Source organism: Amia ocellicauda, chromosome 10 (assembly GCF_036373705.1).
Source record: "Amia ocellicauda isolate fAmiCal2 chromosome 10, fAmiCal2.hap1, whole genome shotgun sequence".
NCBI classification, from domain to species: Eukaryota; Metazoa; Chordata; class Actinopteri; order Amiiformes; family Amiidae; genus Amia; species Amia ocellicauda.
This window is the reverse complement of record NC_089859.1, coordinates 23,857,484-23,883,803: the sequence shown is the minus strand read 5'-3', so window position 1 is coordinate 23,883,803 and position 26,320 is coordinate 23,857,484. Positions and strand designations below refer to the sequence as shown.

Here is a 26,320-nt window from a genome sequence, read left to right as displayed (position 1 = left end):
AATTGGCAGCTCTCTGTTTCTGAACTGGTGATGTTGTTTGTAAGTTTACTGGTTGTCTGGCAGCTCCCCCGGGGAGTAATGGTTTCACGGGGAGGCTTCTATTGGCCAGTGGACGATCAGCTGGTTCTATTTGCTCCTGTCGCTTTTGGCGCTGAGCCACCTAGAAACAAACCTTGGACGACCACTAATAGTTATAGCCAGATGTACAAACACACAACAAATCACAATAGTACAGTTTGGGGAACAAATGAGTTCGTTTTTTGTGAACCCCGTGTTCCCCGCGTCCTTGCCCAGTGGTCAGGAGTCCTTCCTCGGACAGATGCCATTGTATACATCTGGCTATGATGCTCTAAGGCACTTTCCAGCTTCCTATGGCACGTCTGCGATACAGGACAAGACTTATCCATCACCGTGCTTTTATCAGCAATCCAATACTGTGCTTAATGCAAGGGTACCCTATGAGTCCGGGCCGTCCTGTTACCCTCCGGAGAAGGACCCAGCAAACCCCTACAGCACCGGCAGTGGCAAGCAGAAGGCATGCAACCAGTATGGACAACTTAACGTCAACCAAGAGTTTAAATCCGACTGTGCTCAAAACAAAATCTTCTTTAATGAGTCCCCGGACCGGAAGTTCCCTTCCTCCGTTTATCCATGGATGCAACGCATGAACTCTTGCAATGGTAAGTATATCATTTATTTAATTCCCCATGTTCAAAATATTTTAAAGTCTAAAAAAAACGCTGTTGTTATTAGTTATTGTTGTTAGTATTCTTGTTAATAGTAGTAGTGATTATAACTTATGTTTAATGCATACACACATGCGCTCTAGATAACAGGCTACTTATTACAGTTACTTTGGTATGAAATGGACAAGATTAATACAAACAAGAAGTGTGGAAAATCGAAGAACGCGTTTGCAAAGGCTGAACCGCACTTGCATGCAGTTTGATTGATGCGCTGTGCAAGTTTGCAAAGAACATTCTGTTTTGAAAGGAAGAGATACAGTGCTTTGAATGTATAATAATAATTGTAATAATACTAAACCACATTTTCTCTGTCTCCCACACTTTCTCTCTCTTTCCAGGGTCGTTTTATGGAACACATGGGAGGCGAGGGCGCCAGACTTATTCCAGATACCAAACTCTGGAGCTCGAAAAGGAGTTTCATTATAACAGATACTTGACCAGACGTCGCCGGATAGAAATTGCCAACGGCCTTTGTCTAACGGAACGACAGATTAAAATATGGTTTCAAAATCGGCGCATGAAATGGAAAAAGGAGAACAAGATTTTAGGCACCACACAGGAAAATAGCCAAGAAGAAGAGAAAGAAAAAGCTGCGAAATCATAGCCCTTGGGGTGTCTATATTCGCCATCCAAGTTAGGGACAATAGTACAGTATTCAGTTCGCCGTTATTTATTTAGATGGTAATATATGTATTTATTTATTTTAGAAAAGAAAGCAAATAAAATAATTTCTGCCTCAATTCTAATCAAATATAATGTAACTTACTGAAATTTCAATTGTGTTGTGTAGATAGATAGACCCACATCTCCAAATCTCCCTCTGTGATTCGTAAATCTGTATTTTGGGGTTGTAGTTCAACAATTACTCTGAATATTCATCCCCGAGACTATATGGACGTATTTTTCTCCAGCAATAGCCTGCGTGTATTTTATATATTTTGATACTTAATTTATTTTGTCAGGAATTTTATGATTTTCACGTGGATCATTGTTTTATTGTACTTCGCTTACAAAATAACTCACACACCGAAACTAACACCTATAAAATGCATAGGCATATATATATATATATATATATATATATATATATATATATATATATATATATATATACAGACAGGCATATATATATTAAAAGTCCAATCGTTCGAATCTAATTCAAATGTAACAATGGAGGCTTCAGAAACAAATCAAAACGTTAGAAATATATTTGTTTTCTCTCATTTTAAATCATGTCGAAACACGGCAATACATGGCTTCATATAGATCGTATTTTCCCACAGATTACTCGATTAAAGGTACACTACGGAATAAACAACATTCTCCGGAATGTATTGAAATGTCACAACCTATAGTAATTGGGATATTTAATATTCCTGATCATCCCTTGCTTTTATACGCACCAAAATAGCTTGAAGTGCTGTTCCCTTTTGTTGATGAACTATTTAATATTATTCATCTAAAGCGCATAGGACGCCGAAATAATGACTCACTCAATCTTAGTATTTTAAGCTCTGCATCTGCATGGATTATGTTTAGTATGATTTAAAAATCAACACAAATATTGATTCTATTGCAAGAACAATAGTGATAATAAGATCGACAAAAATAAGTAAAACAAGTAGAAAAAACCCAGATCCAAGAAAGAAAAACATGCAGAGACATGATCTTTAAGCAAGTAAAATGCATTCGAAATTGCGATTAAATGCGAACCTTTGAAATAACATATAGAGAACCTTTATTAGAAATGTGTTTTCTGGACGCTTAATATTATCCTGTTTTAACTTGAGGAAACAGTGCAATCCACAGCGTCCATTCATCTCATTATGAATAAAACGCGCTGTATATGCCTGCAATGCCCGTTCACCTCTATTCGACCCCAGACCCGCAGCCCTCCATCCCCGCTGCAGTGCGCGCGAGTGTCCAGAGGGCGGCGCGAGACGACAACGCAAGCCGCGCGAGCCGCCCTTCCCCTGCGCGCGCCCGGGCCCCCGCGCCCTCCCCGCGCTCCGCCGCGCGCACGCGCTTACCTCTGGAGGTCATCCAGCAGGATTTACGACTGGACAACAAAAGCACGTGATGCTCAGTCGTACCCCATATTTGGGTGCCTACGTAGGAGGGAATCAAGTCCATGTCCCAGTCATTTCCATAATTCATCATAAATTGTGCAGGGGTGCTATAGACGCACAAAACGACCAAGACCACAAATCAAGCACACACACATATTATTATTATTTTTTTTCTTTGCTAAAAAAATAATAACAATATCAACAAATGAGCTCTTATTTTGTCAACTCATTCTGCGGTCGCTATCCTAATAGCCCGGACTACCCGTTGCATAATTATGGAGATCACAGCTCGGTGAACGAGCAATACAGGGATTCTGCGACCATGCATGCCAGCAGGTACGGCTACGGCTACAATGGGATGGATCTTAGTGTCGGGCGCTCGACCTCGAACCACTTTGGTGCTGGTGAAAGAGCTGCCAGCTACACATCTGGTGCAACAGCAGCCGCTGCAGAGCCCAGGTACAACCCACCTGCAACCGCGGCTCACTCGCCTCCACCTGACCCTCTACCTTGCTCCTCTGTTGCCAGTTCGCCTGTCCGCGAAACTCACCGCGCTGGTAAAAACTCCTTAGCCAGTCCCACTACCTCTTCATCCAGTTCAAACAACAGCAGCTCGCTCTTGAGCAGGGACGCTGTGGGGAAGGCGCCTGCCGCTGAGGATGACCACCCGGCCAGCAGCGCCCAGACAAGTTCACAAAACGGCCAAAACGCCACCGAAACCGCACAGCCCCAGATATACCCCTGGATGCGAAAGCTGCACATAAGTCACGGTAAAAAGAACAAGAAAAAATATGTTGTCTCGGTTCTTTTAATGTGTGTGTGGTTTCTTGTTTGGTGGTGTCTTTGTAGCATGCTAGCCTAAAATCCTACAGCATGTGTGTTAATCGTGCACGTCTAGATTTGCTACTCTATACTAAGTTGAGGATTGGAGAGCTTTTAACAGTTCAGCTTTAGTGTGTGTGTGCGTATTTGTGTTTTATTTCCTAATTGTCTTTGTAAAAAAGCAATCGTAATGATTACACGCGCAGACCCCCTTTCTCGTAGTCTTCATTGCATGAGAAACAAAATCATATCATTCTTCAGCTACACCTTTTGGAATTCGGATGATATATATATATATATATATATATATATATATGTATGTGTTTGTTTGTTAAATGTGCAGCCCACTCAATGCAGACAGAGTGGGAACACGCAGGGAAAAATATGCATTGCACTGGATACGTCCATATTCAGTTTTCAGCTAATAAGTGATTTCTGTCTGCTAGTTCTAAGTGATCACTATTCTTACTTACTGTGCTAGAATACTGCCAGAGACATGGGATTTTCAAAAAGGGGTTTAATATTATTTTATTATTTTATTTCACCTGAGTCCATATTTTAGATGCCAGACACAGTAACAAATATTGAATATATTGTTCTGCTCTGTCTAACACAAGTTTTGCTGCTGGGTGGTTTGCAGTGCATGCTCTTGTTGCTGTAATTATTATTATTGTGATTATTATTATACTTATTATTATTAGTGTTTTCAATAATCTAATTCTCTATAACAGACAGCATGGCAGGACCTGAAGGGAAGAGAGCCAGAACAGCCTATACACGATATCAGACTCTGGAGCTGGAGAAAGAGTTCCACTTCAATAGATACCTGACCCGAAGGAGGAGGATTGAAATCGCACATGCCTTGTGCCTCTCGGAGAGACAGATTAAGATCTGGTTCCAAAACAGGAGAATGAAATGGAAAAAAGATAATAAACTGAAAAGCATGAGCATGGCAGCAGCGGGAGGCGCGTATCGTCCCTAATTTCAAAGCACTTCCCCAAAGTACTGGCAATAAAAAGATGGACTATCCTCGTCAGTGCGACAGAGACTTTTCCCAAACAGTTGTAACATCACCGAGCCCAACTCTTTTCATCCATGACTCTGTTTTTCCACCGTGGTAATGCTGGTATGAGTAGAACTGCTTTCTGTACATCTTTGTCTTTTTCTCGGCTTAGTGTTAACAAAAAAAAAGGGGTAGATGTTTTTAACTTATTTACTGTACTAAAGAAAAAAAGAAAGAAAAAAAGCCTGTTACTTGAAGTAACCGTAAAACCCGTTTAGTACAAATGTGATGTGTTGCACTCCAATTGAAAAAAAAATACATTTAAAATAATATTAATAATAAAATAACTTGTGTTTGCTTCTGTGTATGTATGTGTATGCTCAGTGTCTAAATAGCTCCAAGCTGTAAAAGAAAACATGGGTTTCTTAACATTGACGTTTCCTTTGTAACCAATGCTCTCGTTAATTGAAATCCTAAAATACTACCTACCTTGTATAAGTGTAATTGTGGTGCGTTGTGAAGGAACATGATGTCCTTGCTGTGCCTTTGTATGACTCTTTGCACGAACTTCAGTAAGTTGCCCCAAAAAGCGCAGCTTCCTTCAGTGATGTATGTTTTTTTTTTTTTGTGAAAAGGTATTCAGCATAGTCATCGCTTGGCTGTCTGAACAGATCGTGATCAGATTTTGTATATGTTTTTAAGAATGACTGGAAAATAACACATAATAAACTTTCTACAGGAACTTCCCATGTATTATGTGTTGCATTTCGAAGTGTGGTGTTCAAAACAACGTCTGTCCCAACATTGCTGGTGCAGATCCTAGAAGCGACAAAGACACTCAATGTGCAGCTAAAGTTAATGCATTTAATTTGATCTTTTCAATTTAAATTACTGACTTCATCGTCTCTAAGCAGGAATGTACAAATAAAACGAAAAAGTACGGAAGCAGAACTGAATTATACTAATTGATATAAATAGCAGCAATATATGCTTTTCTGAAAGGTAATGTAATCCATAATTAGAGTAATTATTTTTTTTACTTTTGGCGTCTCCAATTCTGTTACGTTTCTGCGATGTTCGGTAGAAATTCAACAGGTAGAAAGATCGTCAGATTCAACTGTACTCACCCATAATTATGCTCGTAGGGTTTAATTCTCCTGACCACTAAACAGCAAGAGGGGCTCAGCATCTGTACCCTAACTGGCTACTCTGTGAATCCCTCTTTAAGTTTAAAGCAGTAAACTTTATTATCCCAGTTCCGGCTAGATGACATTTGGGTGCACAAATGAATGGGGTTTTGTCTATGAATTAGATCGTAAAATCATCCATAGCACAGACAGATGGGCTCACTGGCTATAAAAAGTCACGTGGTGCCATTAAAGTAAGTTTTATGGTTTTGGGGAGTTGACATCCAACAGTATATTGCACATAACATATAATCACACTGACGCAGGGCTTCATTTGACTCTTTTGCAGACTGTTAGTGTTCCCTGACTATAATAGCAACTCTTCTTTCATAGAGAGAGAAAAAGACAGAGAGAGAGAGATGAAGGAAGCACACCCCAAGCACGTGAAAAGACGGCTATCTCCACAAGGTAAGTTTTGCTAAAACAGTGTCTGTGTGCTCCTCACTGGGTATGGCTCAGTAAACTCCACCCAAGTGTGCTGGGTTTGTGAATGGGCTTTGTGTCTTCGCTTTTGATTACTTCATTCTTACTAATTTGACAATTCCAATGGTTAGAATATAACCCTTGGCAGATGTTGAGATTGGGGCCTAACATTAACTAAGTGGTCTGCCCAGGGTAATTGAATTGCTTATTTTGCAATGTATCTTCATTTTTCCAATCTCTGCTTCAATGTGCATCATCTCCAGTGGCGCACAGTTCTTGGTTATATATTCTGCAGTCCTGATATTGTATCTTGATATAGTTTAGTAGCCCTTTAACAAACTTGTACAAACTTTTGATTATTATTATTATTATTTGTTTTTGCAATCCACCCTTGGTAAAAATGTTGGTTATGTAAATATTTATTAAATGTCTTCCCTATGCTGTAATGGATCCGCTTGGAAAGTTTAGATTGCTCTGAAACTTTCTTTGATGGCTTGATAAAAATGAAGACGCATTAGAGATACTTTACAAGACGAATCACGTATTCATCTCCTGAAGGGTGAGGTCGGGGCAGTTGAAGTTGAGAAAGCATGCCGCCTGTGAATAAGCAGTTGTTTCCACAAAATGTCTTCCCACAAACATTCCTGTGCAATTGCCCGAGTTTTATGATATGCCATAAAGTTTGTGTCTTAAACAAAAGAGCAAGAGTTGTGACTTTGAAGAAAGTAGCGACTTTCCCTGGGTTTGGCCTTTGGTGTCAATAGTCTGATTGGTTTAAGATTGTAAAGCTGAGCGGACACCTGGAATTGCCAGGGACATAACACGTTCTTAAATATTCCTACATATTTACTACACAGACAGACACATAAACACACGTAGAGTTTCCCCACTTACGCAAATTTTACTAGATTTTTTTTTTCCTTGAAACTTTGTGATAGACTGTACTAATACTAATACAATAATAACACTATAATTGCTCAAGCTGGGATAATAAATTGCACCAGTTTATTAAATCTGATACAGGGCATTTAAGTGACGTTTTCATCTTTGAAATAAGGGAAAACCCCGATGCAGATATCCGGTTTCACTGTGGAGTGCTTTATGTTGGTCACCAGTAAATACTTTTTGTAAGGACGGAGCTTATTTTGCTGGTTCTGGAGACTGTTTAAAGCCACTTGATTTGCGTGGCATGTTGTCCCTATAAAAACTGAAATATCATAGTGATTTTTACTAAGGCTAATTCTGTGCAAAATCATTTGTACATTATAAGAAATAAACGCAAATTACCAGAAAGCTTGTTTTTGAAATTAATGTATTGATTACTTGGATTGTATGCACTGCACTTGCTTTATCTTTGTTATTATTATTGTTTTTGATGTTGCTGCTGTTAAGCTGATGCTGTTTTAAATTGCACCAATTCTTTCAGTTTTACAGTCTTACAGGTTTTGCAACTGTAACTTATTCTACACCACACATTCAAAATCCCTGAGAATTGTTTAATGACAAAAACCCAGTATGCACTACTTTTTCAACGAATAACGCACAAGGAATACTTTTTTCAAGACAGTACAGCAGATAGTAGATTGAAGGTATTGAAGGTATTAGATAGTCCCATATATATATATATATATATATATATATATATATATATATATATATATATATATATATATATATAACGCTGGTAGTCACACTAAGCTTTTTAAGGGATGCATTATTCATCAATTTATTTAAGATTTCGCCTAGAACTTTTACACGTACATGTAACGAAAACATGAATAATAAAAGCCTTTTATTTTATTTTATCATGTTCATATGTGCTTTGGTTCGTTTTCAAACGTTTTCTAATGGTAAACAAGAGCCTACTTGTTTGATAAGAGAAAATACCCACAGCGAAGGTAATAATGAAGTAAATATACTAACTTTGCCACATAATTATTTGCTTTGTTTTTGGATTTGCTTTAGTATTTTTTTCCAGATCAAAATAAAGTTGATTATATTACGAACACCGTGGATTCAACAACATATAGAAAGTATAGAATCAATAAAATTCTATCAAAGAGGAAAGTAGATAATTGTATTGAAAGACCCTAGTTTCGATGCATTCATGACGTTCAAGTAATGTTTTAAAGATATGGAAAATACAAGTAGCCTCAGAGTTGTATTTAGAAAACTCAAATTCCTTGCTATACTGGGTGTTAAGTTTTAAGTGAATCTCCATCTTTATAACTTTAAAGGCGAAGTTGTGCAAATGGTCCTATTGAACTCGATTTTTTCCACATTATTTATTAAATGGGTTTCCTGAATGAGACTCTCCTTGACATAAACAGTGTTATTTTCCATAAAAACAAGATTAAATAAATATCGCTGCATTAAAACGACAAGAAAATTATTTAGTGATCTAATGCAATCCAGCTAGCATCCTTGTCTGCTCTTTAGTATTGCTGAAAAGTGTTACACTGTGCCGTGGACCGTGCCACAGCATAAAAAATAGCTTTCTGAGCAGTTCACTGCTAGGTCACATACATGCAAGAGAGATAAATCTGCACACCCTTGAAGTCACCAGCAGAGCTCGCTTTAGGCCAAGTTCACAGTCAATGCACCAGGCTACACAATATCGTGTGTGTGTGTATTGTTTATTCTCTTTTAGAAAACTAAGGGCATGTGTTTAGCGCTAGGAAATAATTAAAAGCAAATGCAACCATTGAGTCAAAAGGCTAGATATTGACAGGTAAACAATAAATATTGTGAGGATTGCAAGATTATGTATCAGGTTAAGGGTATTATGTGCAGGTTAAGTGTGCGTATGCATGTGAGAAATGCAGTAATTAGGCTATATATAAAAATAACAACAGCAATAATTATATATATATATATATAGTTATTTTGTTGTTTTCTGTCGCCAAATGAAATACATACATTTATTTAAAAGAACAGAATACAATTCCTGTATCAGAAAAAGCAAAATAATTGATTAATTAAAGAAATAACTATATAGGTTTAAAATAAAAATCAAATGAATAATGAATTTCAATTTTCTTACAAGGTTTTCTGTGTTGCCTCTAACGCGAGCTGCAGTAAACATTAAGGATCCATAAGGCCAATATATACCGTGTGAGTTGGGGCGGGCGAGCAGAAGGAAAAATGGGGGTCAAAAGTTTACATTTTGCACAACTCTTCGTCATCCGCCCAGACAGAGTTTGATGCCAGTGTTATAACAGCGATCTTGACTATCAACACAAAAGATAAAATAGCTTTGAATTACACATGTATCACTCTGGACTCCAGGTGAACTCAGACTGTAAGGCGACCTCAATTATATACCACGGGAGAAAAGGCTTCTTTTCATGGCGAGGGCACCCTGGATTTCAGACTGAATTTGCATTCCAGCTAATTGTTGACACTTTTATGTTAAACGTCGTGCAGATAAATTTGATGTTTATAAAATAATAATAATAATGTTTTAGACCTAATACTATATACTATAATACTATATATATATATATATATATAGAGAGAGAGAGAGAGAGAGAGAGAGAATGAATATATATATATATATATATATATATATGACGAGATTTGCATCCGCTATATAAACCCGTTACCGGTGGTTAAAAAAACACAAACAAATAGTATTTAGAGTCTTCTGACATTAAAACATATCATATTAAACATATAACATAAAATATATTATATAAAATACTTGTTATTTTTTTAAATGAAACAATGTGAATGCTAATACGGATTAATATACACAATGCTTGTATAAGAATAGCTTTCAGGTAACACAATATTGCAATACATAGACATGATAAGCATATGAAAATAATATACACATTTTTACTGAACATGTTTTTATGGACCGAATTTCTGATCCAAAACGTATCAATTGTCATTGATATAATCGATTATTTTTTAGTTTTCATTGTAGGACTGGAATAATTGCAGATTAAACTCAGTATCGGCTATGACCAAATGCAGGAAGTCTACAACCTTAAAAGCAATAGATTATGGCCATTTTCCAAGCATGACCAAGGCATTATACAAATATTTTAAAAAATAGAATGGAATATTACTAGTACATGTCTTAATGCACATATTTTAAGAATATATAGTAAAAAACACAAATAAATAAACCTTTAAGCTTGATGCTCTCGTGTTTTTCAAATATATGTTCTGATACCAACGTACATTTCCCATATCTATTTATATACAGATTTAATTATATTTATCTAGACTGAACACTACGATCTCTTGTTGCTGTTTGAAAACCAATTTTATATGTATTACAACTTTACAGTGTAACTACACTATAATACTAAACTAACAAATAGTTTTCTTGACATTTATTTGTGTAAAGAAAAGAAAGCATATTGGTCTGTTTTAATTGGTTGATTAGCTGAACTTCCAGATGGGGAATATTGAGGTTAGGAGTTGTATAAAAATACTTGCGGTCGGTGCAAATCCGGCTCTGTCACGTTTCCAGAATGTTCATCTTTAAAGTATCTCTTGCATTTGGATTCTGCAGCAGCTCAACCCCTGTCTTGTGGCTTGAGAAGTATGCAGTTATAATTTTAAATATGTAACTTTAGGAATACCGAAATAAATCAGTCAGTTGTCTATAATACACTTGTCAACATATTATAACACGTGTTATAACAACCGTGAGTTAAAGTTAAGTATTTGAACAGTACACTAATACAGTTACATATACAAATAGTGACAGTATTCTGAAACATCAAATCAAACAGCAACGCCAAATAACAACATTTTTTATTAATAAGCAGAACAAAACTTGACTTTTTATTATTATTGTTATTATTATTGATATTATTAGTATTATTCTCATCATCATCATTATTACATTACGGAATTAAAGATACAGTACATTCTCGAGTTTATTTACCTAGAAAAATGGCAGGTCACGTAGGCAGTGGACCAATACTGGATATAGCGTCCATTAAGGCTGGGTTAATTATTCATTAATTAAGTAAAACAAAGAGATTAATTATTCAAGTTCAGAATTGAGGGCATGTAATCATTTTTTTTGTTTCTTAATCAACGTCTCTTTGCCCTTACAATTAACCTGGTGACCAAACGTCATCTCTGTTTCCTCTGTATGTCAGAAGTAATAACGGTAAACGTTAGCCATGACAAACAATGTTAACATATAAATAAATACAAATCAATACTATTGACTATAATAATAATAATAATAATAAGAAGAAGAAGAAGAAGAAGAAGAAGAAGAAGAAGAAGAAGAAGAAGAAGAAGCCACAGTAATAGTAATAATTAATACAAAGCTGAGTGTAATTAAATGTAATTAGTATTTGTTTCTAATACACTCATTGGAATCGATGTATTTATGAAAGAATTCAATTGCAGTAAAAATATTGTATCAACAGTATATGTACTAAATATATCTATCTACCCACATTTTAAAACGTGCTTCTCCTATCTTGCATTAACCAATCCAATGAAATGCAATGAAAAATAATTGTTTGTTTGTTAGTTTCTTGTTTTATACATAACCAAACGACCTCATTATTTTTCACTTAATATTACGACTTGAATATATATATATATATATATATATATTGTTGTATACTACAGCAACATCAACAACAACAACAAAAGTAATATTATTATTATTATTATTATTATTATTATTATTATTATTATTATTATTATTATTATTAATATTATTATTAATAATAATAATAATAATAATAATAATAATTTGAATGTAAGATTATGTTTTCGTTTCTAGTAAAGATTTAAATGGAACATGCCATAATGTTCTTTAAAACATATATTTTGGTTGCCCATGTATTTATGCTATACGTTTCATTAAAGAGCGTAGAGAAACTATTTGAGGCCATGCGACTGAATTGTTTCACGCTTTATAATGGCATTTCTTTGCTGTTTTTGTCCTTTTCGGTGCTACGGGGTGTTGACCTGGGCAAAGCACTTCGTTATCTCCCCACAACTGCACAGACCTTGAAAAAGGCTAAGTCCAAGGCCGAGGTGAACTTCAGGTCACTGCGTCTAACAAATATGAAAATGTCGCCTCGTGAACGACACGCCTTGTTATTTAACAAAGACTGTCAATGCGCAAGATTAATAAGAAACTAAATGCACACGGTGTCACTTTTCGGTCACTTTTAAAGTTGGGGTAGTTTTGCATGCAGGAGGGAAGCTGGAGTCCTTTCGAAATATATGCGCAAATCCTGGAACTGGCTGTGGGATTTGCATCTTGAAGTGTGATTGTTGATACCTTTTACATGTCTCCTGTCACTGGGTTTGTTGTAGTTAGCCGCAGCACAAGAAAAAGACCGGCTTTCAGTAAAATAAACTGTCGGATAAGAGCTATTCAACAGAAATGGATAAGGATGTGCGGAAAACGGATGCACTGGGCATGTGGAGAATGTCCCGAGGAATTCATCTTTACGCAGAACAGGCAGGGTAAAGTCTTTAATACCAGCACTGGCTAGTGCGTCTAATAAGTGGTACCAATTTGCTTGTATGTGGTGTTGCAGTCAGCATGACCTGTTAGGTTGCAGTACTGAGCTGGGCTTTGAGGTTGAAAAGAGGCCTATATGGAGAAAATCGATATCTTCTACGCAAAGTATAGGAAGTATCCATGCAATTAATATACTTTTAACTGGAGCAATATTCAATTTAAGTTACAGCAAGACTTTCAAGCTGTAGGGTCCATTCTGTTGGCCAACTCCAGTAATTATAAAAATGTTAACATGGGTGAAGTGCATTCTACTCCAGCAGTATATTAAATAATTTGCAAAGACAGGTGTACAATCAACATTGCAATTACTGTAAATATCGTTCAGGGGTTTTGAGGAGATTAGCACTTCCAGTCAGTACAAGATGGTCTGTAGACCGCTGTGAACCAATTCCGTTCCCAGGTTAAAGGAGGAAGCAAGCCTATACATAATATATAGGCCCGGACCATATAAACACTTCGACCCGCCAGTAATCCTAATTTAAAAGCTGTGTTTGATGGCAGCTTTGCTAAAGTAAGTAAGAGGAATCTGCTGTAAAACATAAAACCTTATTCTAATGCTATTACATTTTGAGGCTTGGCTTTTGAGTCAAAGTTTTGATATGGTTTGGGTCAAAGACGCTCTATGTAGAAAATAAGAGATTAGTTATGTTTGGTATGGTTGGTGGTGTTTGCGTAATTGGCCGTATGTATTGGCCTAAAAAACTGAAAATGTTCATATTGCACGAGAAATGGAAATAATTCCTTTGAGAAGACGGAATTGCACAAAAGCACGCAGCAGCTGCATATTTGCTTAGGTGTAACATGTTTGTTCAGTCATTTCCCAGACAATCATGTTATTTTAAATTAATTGTGTATAGATTTATTTTTTAGCATTGTATTTACTAATGTTATGACCTAAAAGATGCAGGTTTATTTTCTGTTTTCGTTTATTTATTTATTTTGTATTGAAACAAGATATAGATCAATTTTGATAACGTCAATTTGTATTGTTTTTATTATGGTCTATTTAAAAGACGGCATTTCATGTCATGATTAGGGTATATTTTTAGCATAGAAAGCATGACATTTTGTTTTTTGTTATTATAATTAAGTTTATCATGTACATGATAACTTGTACAAGCACAATTGTCGTGGAAATCTCACGATAGGTAAGTAAACTGTATTTTGTTGACTTTGAGTTTTATTTATACTCCATATGCTTTACAACATCAGCTTCTATTAGTTATATATAAACAATATTAGATTACGAGAATGAGAAAGATTTTCTATCGTTTCCTTTATATATATATATATATATATATATACATACACATTCAAATATACAAATCTATACATTCTCAGTAATCATACCATTGTGGGTATGTTTGTGTTCCCCCAACGAATATTAATATTATAGATATAGGGCTACCGGGCAAAATGGACAACAATCTCTTAAGGTATCAAACACAATCGCATTTTTAAAACATTGCTTTGTTATTAGGGTGTCGTTTCTGTTAATATATAATACTTTAATAAATCCATGATGAATTCTAGTGTCTTATTTACAGATATTTTTTCCAGACGGGCAGATGTTTTTCGGTGCTCACTGTTTAAAATAACCCCCTCAGACGCCTCTCCTTAGTGGGAATGTTTATTAAGGATGTAAATAGAAATATTTCACATCGAATCAGCGGGACGTGTGTGCATTTTAATATTTGTGTCTTTCTGAAATTTTAACCTAATTAGAAAACAAAAATGTTGACTGCTTGGGCAATTTCGTTGTGTGCCCAGTGCTGGTTTGCTATTGGTGTCTGTGTGCACAGTGCCCACTGGAGACCCGCCGATTGGTGGGATCTTTCACGTGATCGCCCAACTTTGCACATTGGACAGGGAGTAGGAGGGTTTTGTAGGGATCAGAAAAACGACAAGGCGAGAAAAATTAGTATTTTTGCACTTCCCAAATTAATGGCCATGAGTTCGTATTTGATCAACTCCAACTACATCGAACCTGCTTTCCCGTCTTGCGAGGAATACTCGCAGACCAGCTACATACCCACCCCCTCTCCTGAATATTATGACCGGCCGAGAGATCCTGGATTCCCACATCGAGAGGCGCTCTTCCAGCGGTCAAACTACAGGGACCAGAGCTACGACTACAACAACACTGTCCATCCTAGTGGGCAGGAGGACTTTCCCCAGCGAGGACATGATCCAGCCCAGCCCGTCCTGCAGACCCACATTGCGCGGCGGAACCAGGACTGTGAAAGTGTGGCAGTGACCACAGACAGCAGCCTGCCTGAGAAATCCCCAGCTGGCCAGAAGGCTAAAGAGCCCGTGGTTTACCCCTGGATGAAGAAAGTGCATGTTAACAGCGGTAAGTTATGTCACAGCTTAAAACTGAAACTACTCTGAGGCATCTACAAGGTGTAAAATCCCTTTGTAACTGTACCCCCTTGCAGGAAATTTACGAGCACTAAAACTGTGAGGTCAGTAATTAACGCCCTTCATACATTTTATTGCCGTGCACCGATGTCTGGGCCATGTGTCTTTGTTGCTTTTTAACCCAAACTATCTTTCTTGTGCTGGACAGCAGCCAATACACCCTAATCCCGTTGTGTTGCTTGCCTCTGTGTTATCATTTTCTGAGCTTGCACTTGACTATAACGTCCCCTTGCTTTCCTTGTGTTTAGTAAATAGCACGTATAGTGGAGGAGAGCCAAAGAGATCCAGGACTGCCTACACCCGACAACAGGTCCTCGAACTCGAGAAGGAGTTTCATTTTAATCGATACCTGACGAGACGTCGACGTGTCGAGATAGCGCACACCCTGTGCTTGTCTGAACGGCAGGTCAAGATTTGGTTTCAGAACAGGAGGATGAAGTGGAAGAAAGATCACAAACTGCCCAACACTAAGACACGCTCCACCAACTCGTCACCTTCAAGTCAGCAGTCAAAGGCACCATCTCAGATCCCTCAGTCAGTTGCACCAGTTCCAGCTGTTTCGAATCTATAGTCGTTTTTCTTCTCCTGAAAATGATATGACGAATAAAGAAACAAGACGAGAAAAGCAAAGCCAAAACAGTTTTGTATGCCTGGACCAAAACTCGAGAATACCAAAGTATTTCTTAAGTGATGGACCATCTTCATTCTCCCCCACCCCACACCTCCCACCTCCCACCTCCCACCGCCATCTCCTCTCTCTGGTTCGAGATGTATCCGGATACGTAACGTGTTTTGAGTCATGCAAAGTCCATATTCGCACCACTTCGTATTAAGAACGCTTTGAAAAAAATGGAAAGACTGTTTTGGGGGAACTGATATTCCAGATATATGGCAATTTCAGTGTGCGCAGACACACATGGATACATACTGTCGTGGGGGGATTGACTGCACATGGACACTGTTTGAAACACACAAGAGTTACAATTTAAGTCATTGACTTCTGTAAATGAATTGACAAACTATCCCTAAGAATGTTCCCTGTCTATCATAGGAAACTCATCGGTGTGTTGACGTATTTAGAGATATATGCGCTGTGTGTGTGTAAGTGTCACTCTGTGTGTTTTGTGGAGATCTAGTGCAAACTGTGAATATTTGTGGCTGTAGAATTATGTAAAAAGAATAAATGACATTCTATCGTCCTTATTGGTAAGGAAAGGGACTACTTTAAACAACAAAATTAAAAATAAAACCTCATGTCTATATATCAAATCTAGGCCTTAAACTCTATCTGATCTTCTGTCTATAAACCTTTTATTTCCTAGTATTGTTTTTATACAATGGGTGTGTTTGAATGATCCTGTACACAAGTAATGTGTTTGGAAAAGCCAAAATGAGGTGTTGCCATTGACCACAAAAATGGTCCCTTTTGAAGGTAGTTTACTGTGCCATGAACTCCATTCATATTTTTCTAATTGTGGTGGACACGTCCTTGCTAAAAGAGCAGGTACAGTTTAAAACAAAAATGCATGACAACATTTATTTATTTGTTTGTTTGTTTGTTTATTTATCTGTGTACAATTCTTGCATATACGAATCTCGTAAATTATATTCAGATATTGCTTTTTCACCATATATTTGCACAGTATATATATAGCCATTCCTCGATGAAAAGGGAATATTCTATTCTTGCAAAAGCTTTTCTATTGTGACATCGCGCAAGATACGAGTGAAACACCATATATAATCAATCACATAGGCCAGCTAATAAAATGCTTAACATACAAGAAAATCTCTGTATGCACAAATTAATATAAAATTGTTTAATATAGTGTGCACCTTCAATACAATTCAGAGAGTATGATTAAATATAATTTTCTGTTTAGCTTTTTAAGTAATATTCCTGAGCCAGAATTCTATTAAATCCAGAGCGCAGATTACTCAGTTAATAACAGAGGTGGTGTCAAATGCTTTAATTCATTAAGAAAATAAAATATACATCATTGCATGTTTAATTTTATACTAATCGACTGAAGGGAGAGTCAATGAAGCATTGGTGAGGAATAGACCCTAAACATAATACTGATGGGATTTTTTTTTGTATTGCTGGAATCCCTCGACTTGAATGACTTACCGACAACTCTGAGTTCTTAAAATTAGAATGCGATTTTTAAGACATATTCGTTTTTTATTTTTTTCTGTGCACATGCAGCCATGCCTAATATTTACACGTGTGACATTATATATTGATATACACATGATACATGTATACACATGTTTAGTAAAAATGTAATTCGATGTTTCTCCTCTTATTCTTTCTTAAACGAAACGGAGCCTCTAAACATTTAAATATATTTTAACTAAGAATCATTAATCAAGTCATTCAATAACGACTTCTTTGTGCTGCTGCAAAAGCACTGAAAGCCGTTCAAGTGAATAAAATAAGCGAAAAGGAAAGAAATCTCAGCGAAAGTAGCTATGGTAAACAAAAGGGGTCTATGTCATCAGTATAAATCCCTTTTATAAATTAAATTGCTGTGCGTACATACATAGTAAATACATGGGAAATATAACTTCATGTGGGGTTTATTCGTTTTTATCAATCCCACTTCTATCAATCTCTCTCTCTCTCTCTCTGTAATATTTATTATTTTTATTATTATTATATTATTGTTACTGTTTTTTAATGCATGACTTATTTCTAGCCTTTATTTTTCACCCGGCGAACGTGTATCAAAATCTATCCGATCCCTACATATTAAGCATACATTCTCAATACAGGGGGGAGTATGGTATATACAACGCACACACAAAACACCACGATGTGTTTTTTCTAACAAAAGCAAGATTTCCTAACATCTGTGAGAATTACAGCATTGTGTTTTTATTTGAAGATCATGACACACACTTGTGTTTTCCCTGTTTGAACGCTACACTTTTTCAGTCTTTGTGTTAGTGTGTGTGTTTGTGTGTGAGAGGACGTTGAATTTTTGTATCTGTCTATCTATATCTATATCTATATCTATCTATCTATGTATATATCTTTCTATCTATATAACTATCTATCCGTGTACAAACTCTCTTTTGTTTAATGCCCTGGCTTTGTCAGCTTGGAAAGAACAATCACCGGGTTCAGCAAAAGGCCAAATTTTCTATCCAATTATCTAGTTTTAACGTCGCAGACTGATCTCTGACCTCTTTTGGTTCAACGTCCAAACCTCTCATTTATTAGAATATATATATGGGCTTTGCATATTATATATATATATATATATATATATATATATATATATATATATATATATATATAATATGCAAAGCCCATATATGCACAGATAGGAAAATAGAAAACAACAAAATTTAGTATTCGAACAGAAAAGTCTGTAGTACAGAATATAGTCGATTTAAGAAACATTATTGAAGAATAAGATTGAGACAATATTGTGTTACTATTTATTTTAACCTCTACATTTTCAAACTCTTCGTGCTGTCCTCTGTCTTTGGACTACAACTTTTCCTGCACAGTTATGACACATACCCAAACGTAATATTTTTAAAAAGTGATTTTTGTTAACCTATGGCCTATCTAACCTAAACTCAGAAAGTCTTAGAATTAACACAAGTTATGCTAAAAGTATGGCCAGCACACGTGTAATAATAAAACCGACCAAAACACAAACATTTAATTTTCTTCACACAGCAAAATGCATTATTATTGAATTACTAATTTTTCTAAGGAACTCGATTTGTACCTGCTGTACAGTTGCTTCCTCAGCAGTCTATGAAGTGTTGGCATGCACTGCATTTTCATAAGATGGAAGATTAAACAGAAGTATGCAATGTGGGCTGTTGTTAAGTGCTCTATGTTACACAAATACGTTAAACACCAGGCAATTTAGCGTTTAAAGAACGATTTGGTGTTTAAATAATCAATTTACCACACAATCATGAGGATTTCTATTTCAGTATGTGTTAAAATATAAGATTTAAATTGCATACTCTATTATTAAGTAGAGATTTTATCAGAACTTATTGCGCTGACCCATTTGAACATCAATGTGTGCTATATTTAACACATTTGCCACAGCCGACTATAAATCTGTCATTAAAAAGTCATGTTATTAAAAAAAAAAAGTTTTGATATCACGGGAAAAAATGTAGATTGAAACTTGCCTTTAACAGTGACAGAAAACAAATCAATAAGAATTAAGAAATAAAAATCAAAACTGTTATCTGTTGTCAGTAATAGTGTTTAAAATCATCATGTTGTTATTGTGCATAGATGTAAATACATAAATGGCGTTCAAAATGAAAAAGAATTTGCTTTTCACCAGCCATTTACTGCATCTATCTTCTACGCTTAGAGAAGTGCGAAAAATCTTAATCCCATTAAATAATTGCAGTAATTAGGTTTTCTGTCAAATTCGAGTGTAGGCCTAATAATCGGTTTCATGACAGTGCAGTGTTTGTTGTCAAATGGCAAAAGATTGCAGGACACACAAGTGTAGCCCTGTCTGTACGAGTATTGTACCTGAATGCATGTTCGAATATAAAGATGTGGAAACGTTTAAAGGTTAGGCCAGTCAACTTTATCATTCCCCCCGATAGTTTACATCAAGAATCACACTAAACAGGCTATTGCATCTGGAAAGAAACACACACAATTACACTAAGACACAGGCAAAGGTCAGTGGTAGCCTCTTGTGTAGGTGTTGAAATTTTAATCTGCCTGCTCACGTGACTCATTAAATAATTAATGCCGCTGGTCAGAAATAGATATCAAGTCGCCAGTATTCTCACTTGATGTGCTCTTCTGTGAAGTGGATAGCAACTTTCTCCTTCTCAAAATAAGATTTGCACTGATCAGCTGGAAAAGGACTGGGGACAAACATGTCGTAGTGTGAGTACGTATCCATGCTTTTTAATCACGGTCTGGGTTTATTATTTATTTCCTGAACTGTCATAGTTGTGATGAATAAGGGCTGCTCGTAGTCAGATTTAAATCACTGCTATGGCTATGTGTTGTGTCAATCTCTCGTGTGTCGGTGATGTTTCTAGATTTTTTTTTCTATGATTAATTACAACAAATACAAACACAGATGATGGTGCTCTACTTCCCAGTATGCATGCCCGGATACCACAGTGTAGCGGTACCGCTTTGTTCAGTTTCTTCAGGTTCATAAATCATCAGCTTCCACAGGCGTTGAACCGAAATGGAAAGTGAGGCAGTAGCACTTTGAATTGAAAAACAGACTTACCTATTTTACAGACTGACTCATTTCATACAGATATGCTGGTTATGTAATTGGCTCCAGAACAAACCCCAACTCTGCCTAGAACTTTGTAGAGCATACATAAGAAAGAGTCGTAATTCAAGAAAAGTACCTGTCCAAGGAACAACACTAGTATATATATATACACACACACACACACACATATATATATATATATATATATATATATATATATATATATATATATATATATATATATATATATATATATATATATGTGAGAGAGAGAGAGAGAGAGAGAGAGAGAGAGATTTTGTTTTATTTCCTGTATAAACATCAATATTGTACAAGTGAAAGAAAGTGAATTGACTACGTTTACGCTCTGCTACAAAATATTTTGACATTGGGTAGAGTCCAATAATAACGTCAGATTATGTGTCCAGCACGAAGACACATACATTCAAATGGGAAACATGTATTTTACAGTTATTGTCCGTGGCAGTATCTATATCATAATGAAAATTGAAAACAAAATATCGGAAGATCGGAAGTAATAAAGACTGAGAGATAGTTACATGTAAATAAAACAGAGATACCGAAAGCGTTGTGGAAACACAAAAGTTAATACTAAAACAAACCACAATTGTGAGTAGAGAATTAAAATAATAGGTCAAAACTGCACAAATGACATTCAACCATGACAATATTTCTGAGATTAAAGTCTACAAATCACACAGAAAACGACGTTTTTCAAAAGCAGGGTGTTTCTTTTTTGTTTGTTTCTTTATTATGACAAAAATGTCCCTGTTTAAATGTTTTTTTTTTTTTTTTTTGTAAAAATGTATACATTAAATACCAGTATAAGAATAGGTTAAACAGAATCACACGTCCTTTAATATATTACATGAAATAATCCACTATTAAAACAATGGAAATTTGCAATGCTCGTTTTAAAATAAATACATTAATAGTCAACCTATACACATTCTTCGCTGTTCTTCCAACGAATATTGATCTGAAATAAATCGATTCTGTGCTGTAATATAAATAAATATACAGAGGCACACGCAAGAGAAAGTCAAGACCTTGTATCTAACGAATTTTCTACTGTTTTTTAAAATCGCGTATTTTTCCCAGTATTCAACAGTTTAAAAGTTTATTAAGAAATCAGATAAATAATTGACAATGTGCAAGATATCTCCCGCTCCAGCCGTGTGAATTTCTTTGTGGAGACTAACAGCGGTTAGCACATCCACAAGTCGGTGGGACTTGATGAACTGAATAACAAAAGAAACGTCTCTTGCATTTGTTAAAAATTTACAGGGTTTTCTATATAGATGTTAAGTTTCTTTCTCTCTTTGCATTAAATAAAGAACGCAGAATTGCATTTTCCCCGTGAGTATCGTGAGAAAAAACTGACAGTCTCGGATATATAATATATAAGTTATATAAATGGATCTTATTTATTGTTTTTATACTAAAATGTGTAGAAGAAATAAAATCTCATAGGTTTTCCCAAAGTCGACCCTTAAGTCCCTTTTAAAGCAAATGAATCGCTGCGTCATGTTTTTAATTAAATTAACTGATTAAAAAGCATCCTTACATTGGTTTGCAAAGTTTAAATCAATCCAAAGTTGTTTTGTGCATTAAAACAATATAAATATTCAGCATTTAATCTCATAAGAAAACAACTCAAATTGTAGTATTTCGCTTTGAAAAGGTTTGACATTATTGACACTTTTGTGATGCTCTTCCTTTCCCTTTACATCTCAGAAGAAGAAGGTTATGATGAACTCCCGAGCATTTGAAACTTAACACAGCCTGTTCTGAACCAAAGATATTTAGGGAAATTATAGGACAACGGACTTTAAAATCCACGACTTAAACCCACTGAGTGTCCTTTGCTTCAGGAAAGTCAGTTATAGGTTATTTGATTTGTTTATAGCGAGTGATCATCTTATTTGGAAAAATCCTCTAATATACTAGTTTTTGTACGCTTCTAGCGTTTTGATTTAATACATATTTACATTTACCTGTGAGTTTACCATACACCCACAAATAAAATAAAAAACAAGCTGAATGATTAATTATTAAAAAAAAAACATATTTCTATCAGATCAGATGTATAAAACGGCGATGCTAATAATGCAAATTGATCTATGTCCGTATTTTGTGGAAAGCAGTGTAAAATCCCATGCTTTTGTCATTAGTCAAAAGCCTTAATTGATAAATTTGTAGAAGTGACCAAAACCTGCACCCTACAGCAGACCCTCACAGGGAAAGCGTGGGCGCTATATCCTGTCCAAGCCTACTTCATAGCCTTGACGTCTGCGACCTGAAACCCAGAAGGCGAAAGGCAGGCGAAAGAGCCATATTTGCAGCTGACTGAATCGGTAACCTTAGCTTTTACGTTACAGCTCTAAATGTCAACATTGTGTGAAGATATGTATTACCGTTTGGCAAGGGTCCAGGGATGGTACTGTATAGGCAATTACTGCTGCATACAGGACTCGATGAGTGGAATATACGGTTATCGATTAATTCGGGTTACAGAGGGCAGGGGGAAAATGAAACAACGACAGAAAGGCTGTTGAAACATCCAAATAAACCACGCACACGTATTCCCACCAAATGTAGCATTTGTGTGCAGCCGTTCTTCATTCCTGTTATCGTCTTTCTCCTATCATATCGATTTGCAACCCATGTGTGTCTCAGACGTCAGAAAAATCCTCAGGTTAAGAAAAACCTTCACTCCGGAGGGAGGGCGAGTCTGCTATCCATCCACGATTGCGGTGGCATTTGAAGGTCCAAGACATTCTCCAGGTCTCACTGATAGCTAGGGGAGGATGCACACATATATCAGCGAAGAGAAGAAGAAATTAAGGCAAATGCATACATGTACACATTCCCCAGATTTCAATGAACTTCCAGGTGATTCGGTGCAAAGATCATCTTCGACGTTCAGCTCCAATTCCGTGTTTGCAAGTGCAGCTTCATCAAAGTTGGTGAAAGACTCCTTTGATAAAATAGACGTGTCCATAAGTAGTACATAAACAAACAAACACACAAACAAACAAACAAACAAACAAACAAGTGATTCAACTCTCTGTTCATCTGTTGAGGTTCGCTTCTTGGCGTCCTGACCAGGAAAGGCAGCTGTTGGAAGAGACCTATTTCGAGTAGACTGTAAAAGTTTAGACTTCTCTAACTTGTGAGAAGACAATGACTCTTGAACATGGGGGTGTTGGTGTGATGCAGTGGGTGTCCGGAGATCATGATTTATCGTCCTAGAAAACTCTGTGCACCCTCTCTGTGTGCCGGGAACTCCCTAAAGCCGTCCACTCAACGTTGCCTGTAAGATGGACTTCACTTAGGTACAGGATTTACCCTCAAAGTTGACCGCGCTGTTTTAAAATTTCTTGTAAATACTGCACAGCGGTTAAAAACAGCTTTCTATGCAAAACGTGTGACCAAATGGTTCCTTCATTGAGTTCGTGTCTGCGTTTGTATCCTTTTGAATAGCTTTAGAATAGCTTAATATAGTTTTCTATAATAATAATCATAATAGTAAACATCATCATTATCATAATCATAATTAGTCAAAACAATTCGATTTTCACGTCACAGAAAAGCCATGCCAATTTTTTTCAAAACTATTTCCCATGCGTTCTATCAAGTTGCCACAAATACGCTCTAAAATAGATAATTTATTTCAGTACTTTTGCAAAGGTAAACCATTTAATTTCATGACGTAGGCTTACTTTCCAACATAGGGAAATCATGTTTTAATTATGAAATCAGACTAATTGATTTTTCCCCCCACACACACACACACAAAATGACCATGCACTATAATTATATTCCAGGTACCCTGTATAGTCCTCACAGGCTGAATCCGAGCCTTGCTCATTAGAACCCTATAATTTCCAGCATCACTCAACTAGTAGTAGGAAATGCGTAAGAGCAGGTTGAGCAAGAGGGTCCCTACAGACTGAGGGGAAAAAAGCCCTCAGATATACTACATTTCAGGCAACCACATTCTTCACACTATGTTACAACGACAAAAATCAACTAGCCATTGAGGAGGCCATTTTGCGTTTTGTCAGGTAATTATAAGTCGTTTTATTTCATTTGACTGCCGTGGTGTAGTGTGTGGGTGTTGAGCAGGCAGAGCACAATAGCCCTATAAAGAGGCGACTATAGTGCTGAGTGATCATCAAGCCACCCATTAGGGGTTTCCTTGCAGAATTGCCCTCACACCGAAACAAATATGCATTGCTGTTTTGTAAAGCATCTAGTGAGATGTACCTAGCTCCCATCCCTTAAGTTACATAAAATAATCGATCAAAACCTGCTAATGTAAAGCACTGAGCAGATAGGCTGGCAATCTTACATTTAACTTACCTTCAAATGGATTATATTTTGTTGGGGAAAAACAATCAAACGTAACATGCAGGCTCATCTCCTGTGCTAAAATATATGCAATTCTGTTTTGTGCCTTAACTTTCTTTTTTTCAGTAAAAGATTAAGCTGGCAATGAATAGTTCCTTTAATGATTCCCAAATTCAAATAAAAGGCTTTAAGTTGACGTAGCACCACGTGAGCGCGTAATCCGGCGCATTATTGTGCCATTTGGAGCGGAGACCCGGGCTGTCTTGGGCTGGGATTGCGCGTTTCCACTTTCTGCTAAGAGTCAGGGCTTTATATACTTTACTGGGAAAGGGCTCGTTTCTGGATGTCGGTTTCTGCTCTCACGGATGGATATGTTTCTCGGACCGGAGAGAAAAGGAGCCCCTGCTTTAAGAGGATGGATTTTATTTTGAGGTATTTCCGTTGATTGTTCATTACTGGGGTGAGTTATTGCTGTTCAAGGCAAAGGTCAGTGGAAAAGGCTTAGGGGTTTCAGAAAAAATGGCAGATGCATAGCCATCTATATCTATAACCATAACAATATCTATATATCTGCATGCTGCAATATATATTTTCTCAGATTGTATTTTAGAAAATACTAACGAGACTTTCAAAGCCTACAGCTATCTCCCCATTTGGGAACGGGATTGTGCAGTTCTTTAATCTTCAGTAGTCTAATTATAATATCAAATATTCTTCTGTTCCCTGATTAAAAATAACAACAGTACTGTTCATAGTGTATACTATATATATATATATATATATATATATATATATATATATATATATATATATATATATATATATATACCTATATGTATATATAACCTATATGTATATAAACATACACGCATATACATAGGAGACTAGGTTGGTTATCCACTTTTGGTATAAACTTAAACAAATAACATAAAACGCCGTTCTTTCATTCGATTTCAAATAACTTTAATGTGTTTTTGTCTGATTCGACCCAATTTTATTAAACAAGGAAATCAGCAGAGTGCAGTTCTGGTTGATCTTATTTGAAACATATATTTCAAAGAGCAAATTAAACAAAAAAAGCCAAAAATATATAAACACCTCACAGTGTGCCTTATCATAAATATAGAATGACTTATTTCGGGATGCTTAGACATGCTCAGTGGGCTGTTGTAAGTCCTATTCAAATTATTACACACTGTATCCATGTCCTCTGATAATAAAACATACAATTATCATGCAGTTTAAACTGCGTTGTTTGCTGAAAAATTGGTACAACTTACTTTGAAAGCAGAAAGAAAAAAACACCTTCCTATAGCTTTATGGGGATATAAATACTATATAAGATTGTATCCAGGAGTGAGTTCAGCTCCTCAGAGGTCAGGGCGCAGAGATTTGATTTATGTTTCAGAGAGTTGGGGCAGCCGCTCCTGGGCAGAAGGCTATAACGAATGTTTTACTGCTTTTCGATCCAAATTAAATGCTTTTACTTCATACATATCAGGA

The 26,320-nt window shown here is 36.2% G+C and overlaps 4 protein-coding genes and 1 long non-coding RNA gene across 9 annotated transcripts in view; 4 read left to right on the top strand and 1 right to left on the bottom strand.

Annotated features, from left to right (window-relative positions):
* The window catches only part of LOC136760297 (homeobox protein Hox-A6), a 2,377-nt gene extending 586 nt beyond the window's left edge, over nucleotides 1–1,791 (top strand). The window contains exons 1-2 of the mRNA XM_066715632.1: nucleotides 1–680; nucleotides 1,085–1,791. The exon at nucleotides 1–680 is cut by the window's left edge and continues 586 nt beyond it. Of these exons, the coding sequence (XP_066571729.1) occupies nucleotides 248–680; nucleotides 1,085–1,350 (699 nt within the window). The 5' untranslated portion in view covers nucleotides 1–247 and the 3' untranslated portion in view covers nucleotides 1,351–1,791. The remainder of the gene's footprint in view (nucleotides 681–1,084) is intronic.
* hoxa3a (homeobox A3a) overlaps nucleotides 1–26,320 on the top strand; it is a 38,673-nt gene that overhangs the window by 3,151 nt on the left and 9,202 nt on the right. Inside the window, exon 2 of one of the 5 annotated variants that reach the window (XM_066715633.1) lies at nucleotides 6,161–6,235. The exons of 1 other annotated variant lie outside the window; for it this stretch is intronic. The gene's annotated coding sequence lies outside the window, so the exon portion shown is untranslated. Of the gene's footprint in view, nucleotides 1–6,160; nucleotides 6,236–12,126; nucleotides 12,716–24,053; nucleotides 24,532–25,094; nucleotides 25,250–26,320 lie in introns of those variants that run through there. 3 more of the 5 variants (XM_066715637.1, XM_066715635.1, XM_066715634.1) reach the window with 3 other exon arrangements.
* Nucleotides 1,880–5,382, top strand: hoxa5a (homeobox A5a). The gene is made up of 2 exons (XM_066715631.1): nucleotides 1,880–3,585; nucleotides 4,369–5,382. Exons 1-2 carry the CDS (start codon nucleotides 3,021–3,023, stop codon nucleotides 4,617–4,619), a joined length of 816 nt encoding a protein of 271 aa, XP_066571728.1. The 5' UTR covers nucleotides 1,880–3,020; the 3' UTR covers nucleotides 4,620–5,382.
* hoxa4a (homeobox A4a) lies at nucleotides 14,084–16,456 on the top strand. Its single transcript, XM_066715641.1, has 2 exons — nucleotides 14,084–15,126; nucleotides 15,443–16,456. The coding sequence occupies exons 1-2, from the start codon at nucleotides 14,508–14,510 to the stop codon at nucleotides 15,763–15,765; spliced, it is 942 nt and encodes a 313-aa protein (XP_066571738.1). The 5' UTR covers nucleotides 14,084–14,507; the 3' UTR covers nucleotides 15,766–16,456.
* LOC136760303 (uncharacterized) lies at nucleotides 21,190–25,068 on the bottom strand. Its single transcript, XR_010820187.1, has 2 exons — nucleotides 24,830–25,068; nucleotides 21,190–23,777 (listed from the first exon to the last, which is right to left on the bottom strand). It is a non-coding gene; the product is annotated as an uncharacterized LOC136760303 (long non-coding RNA).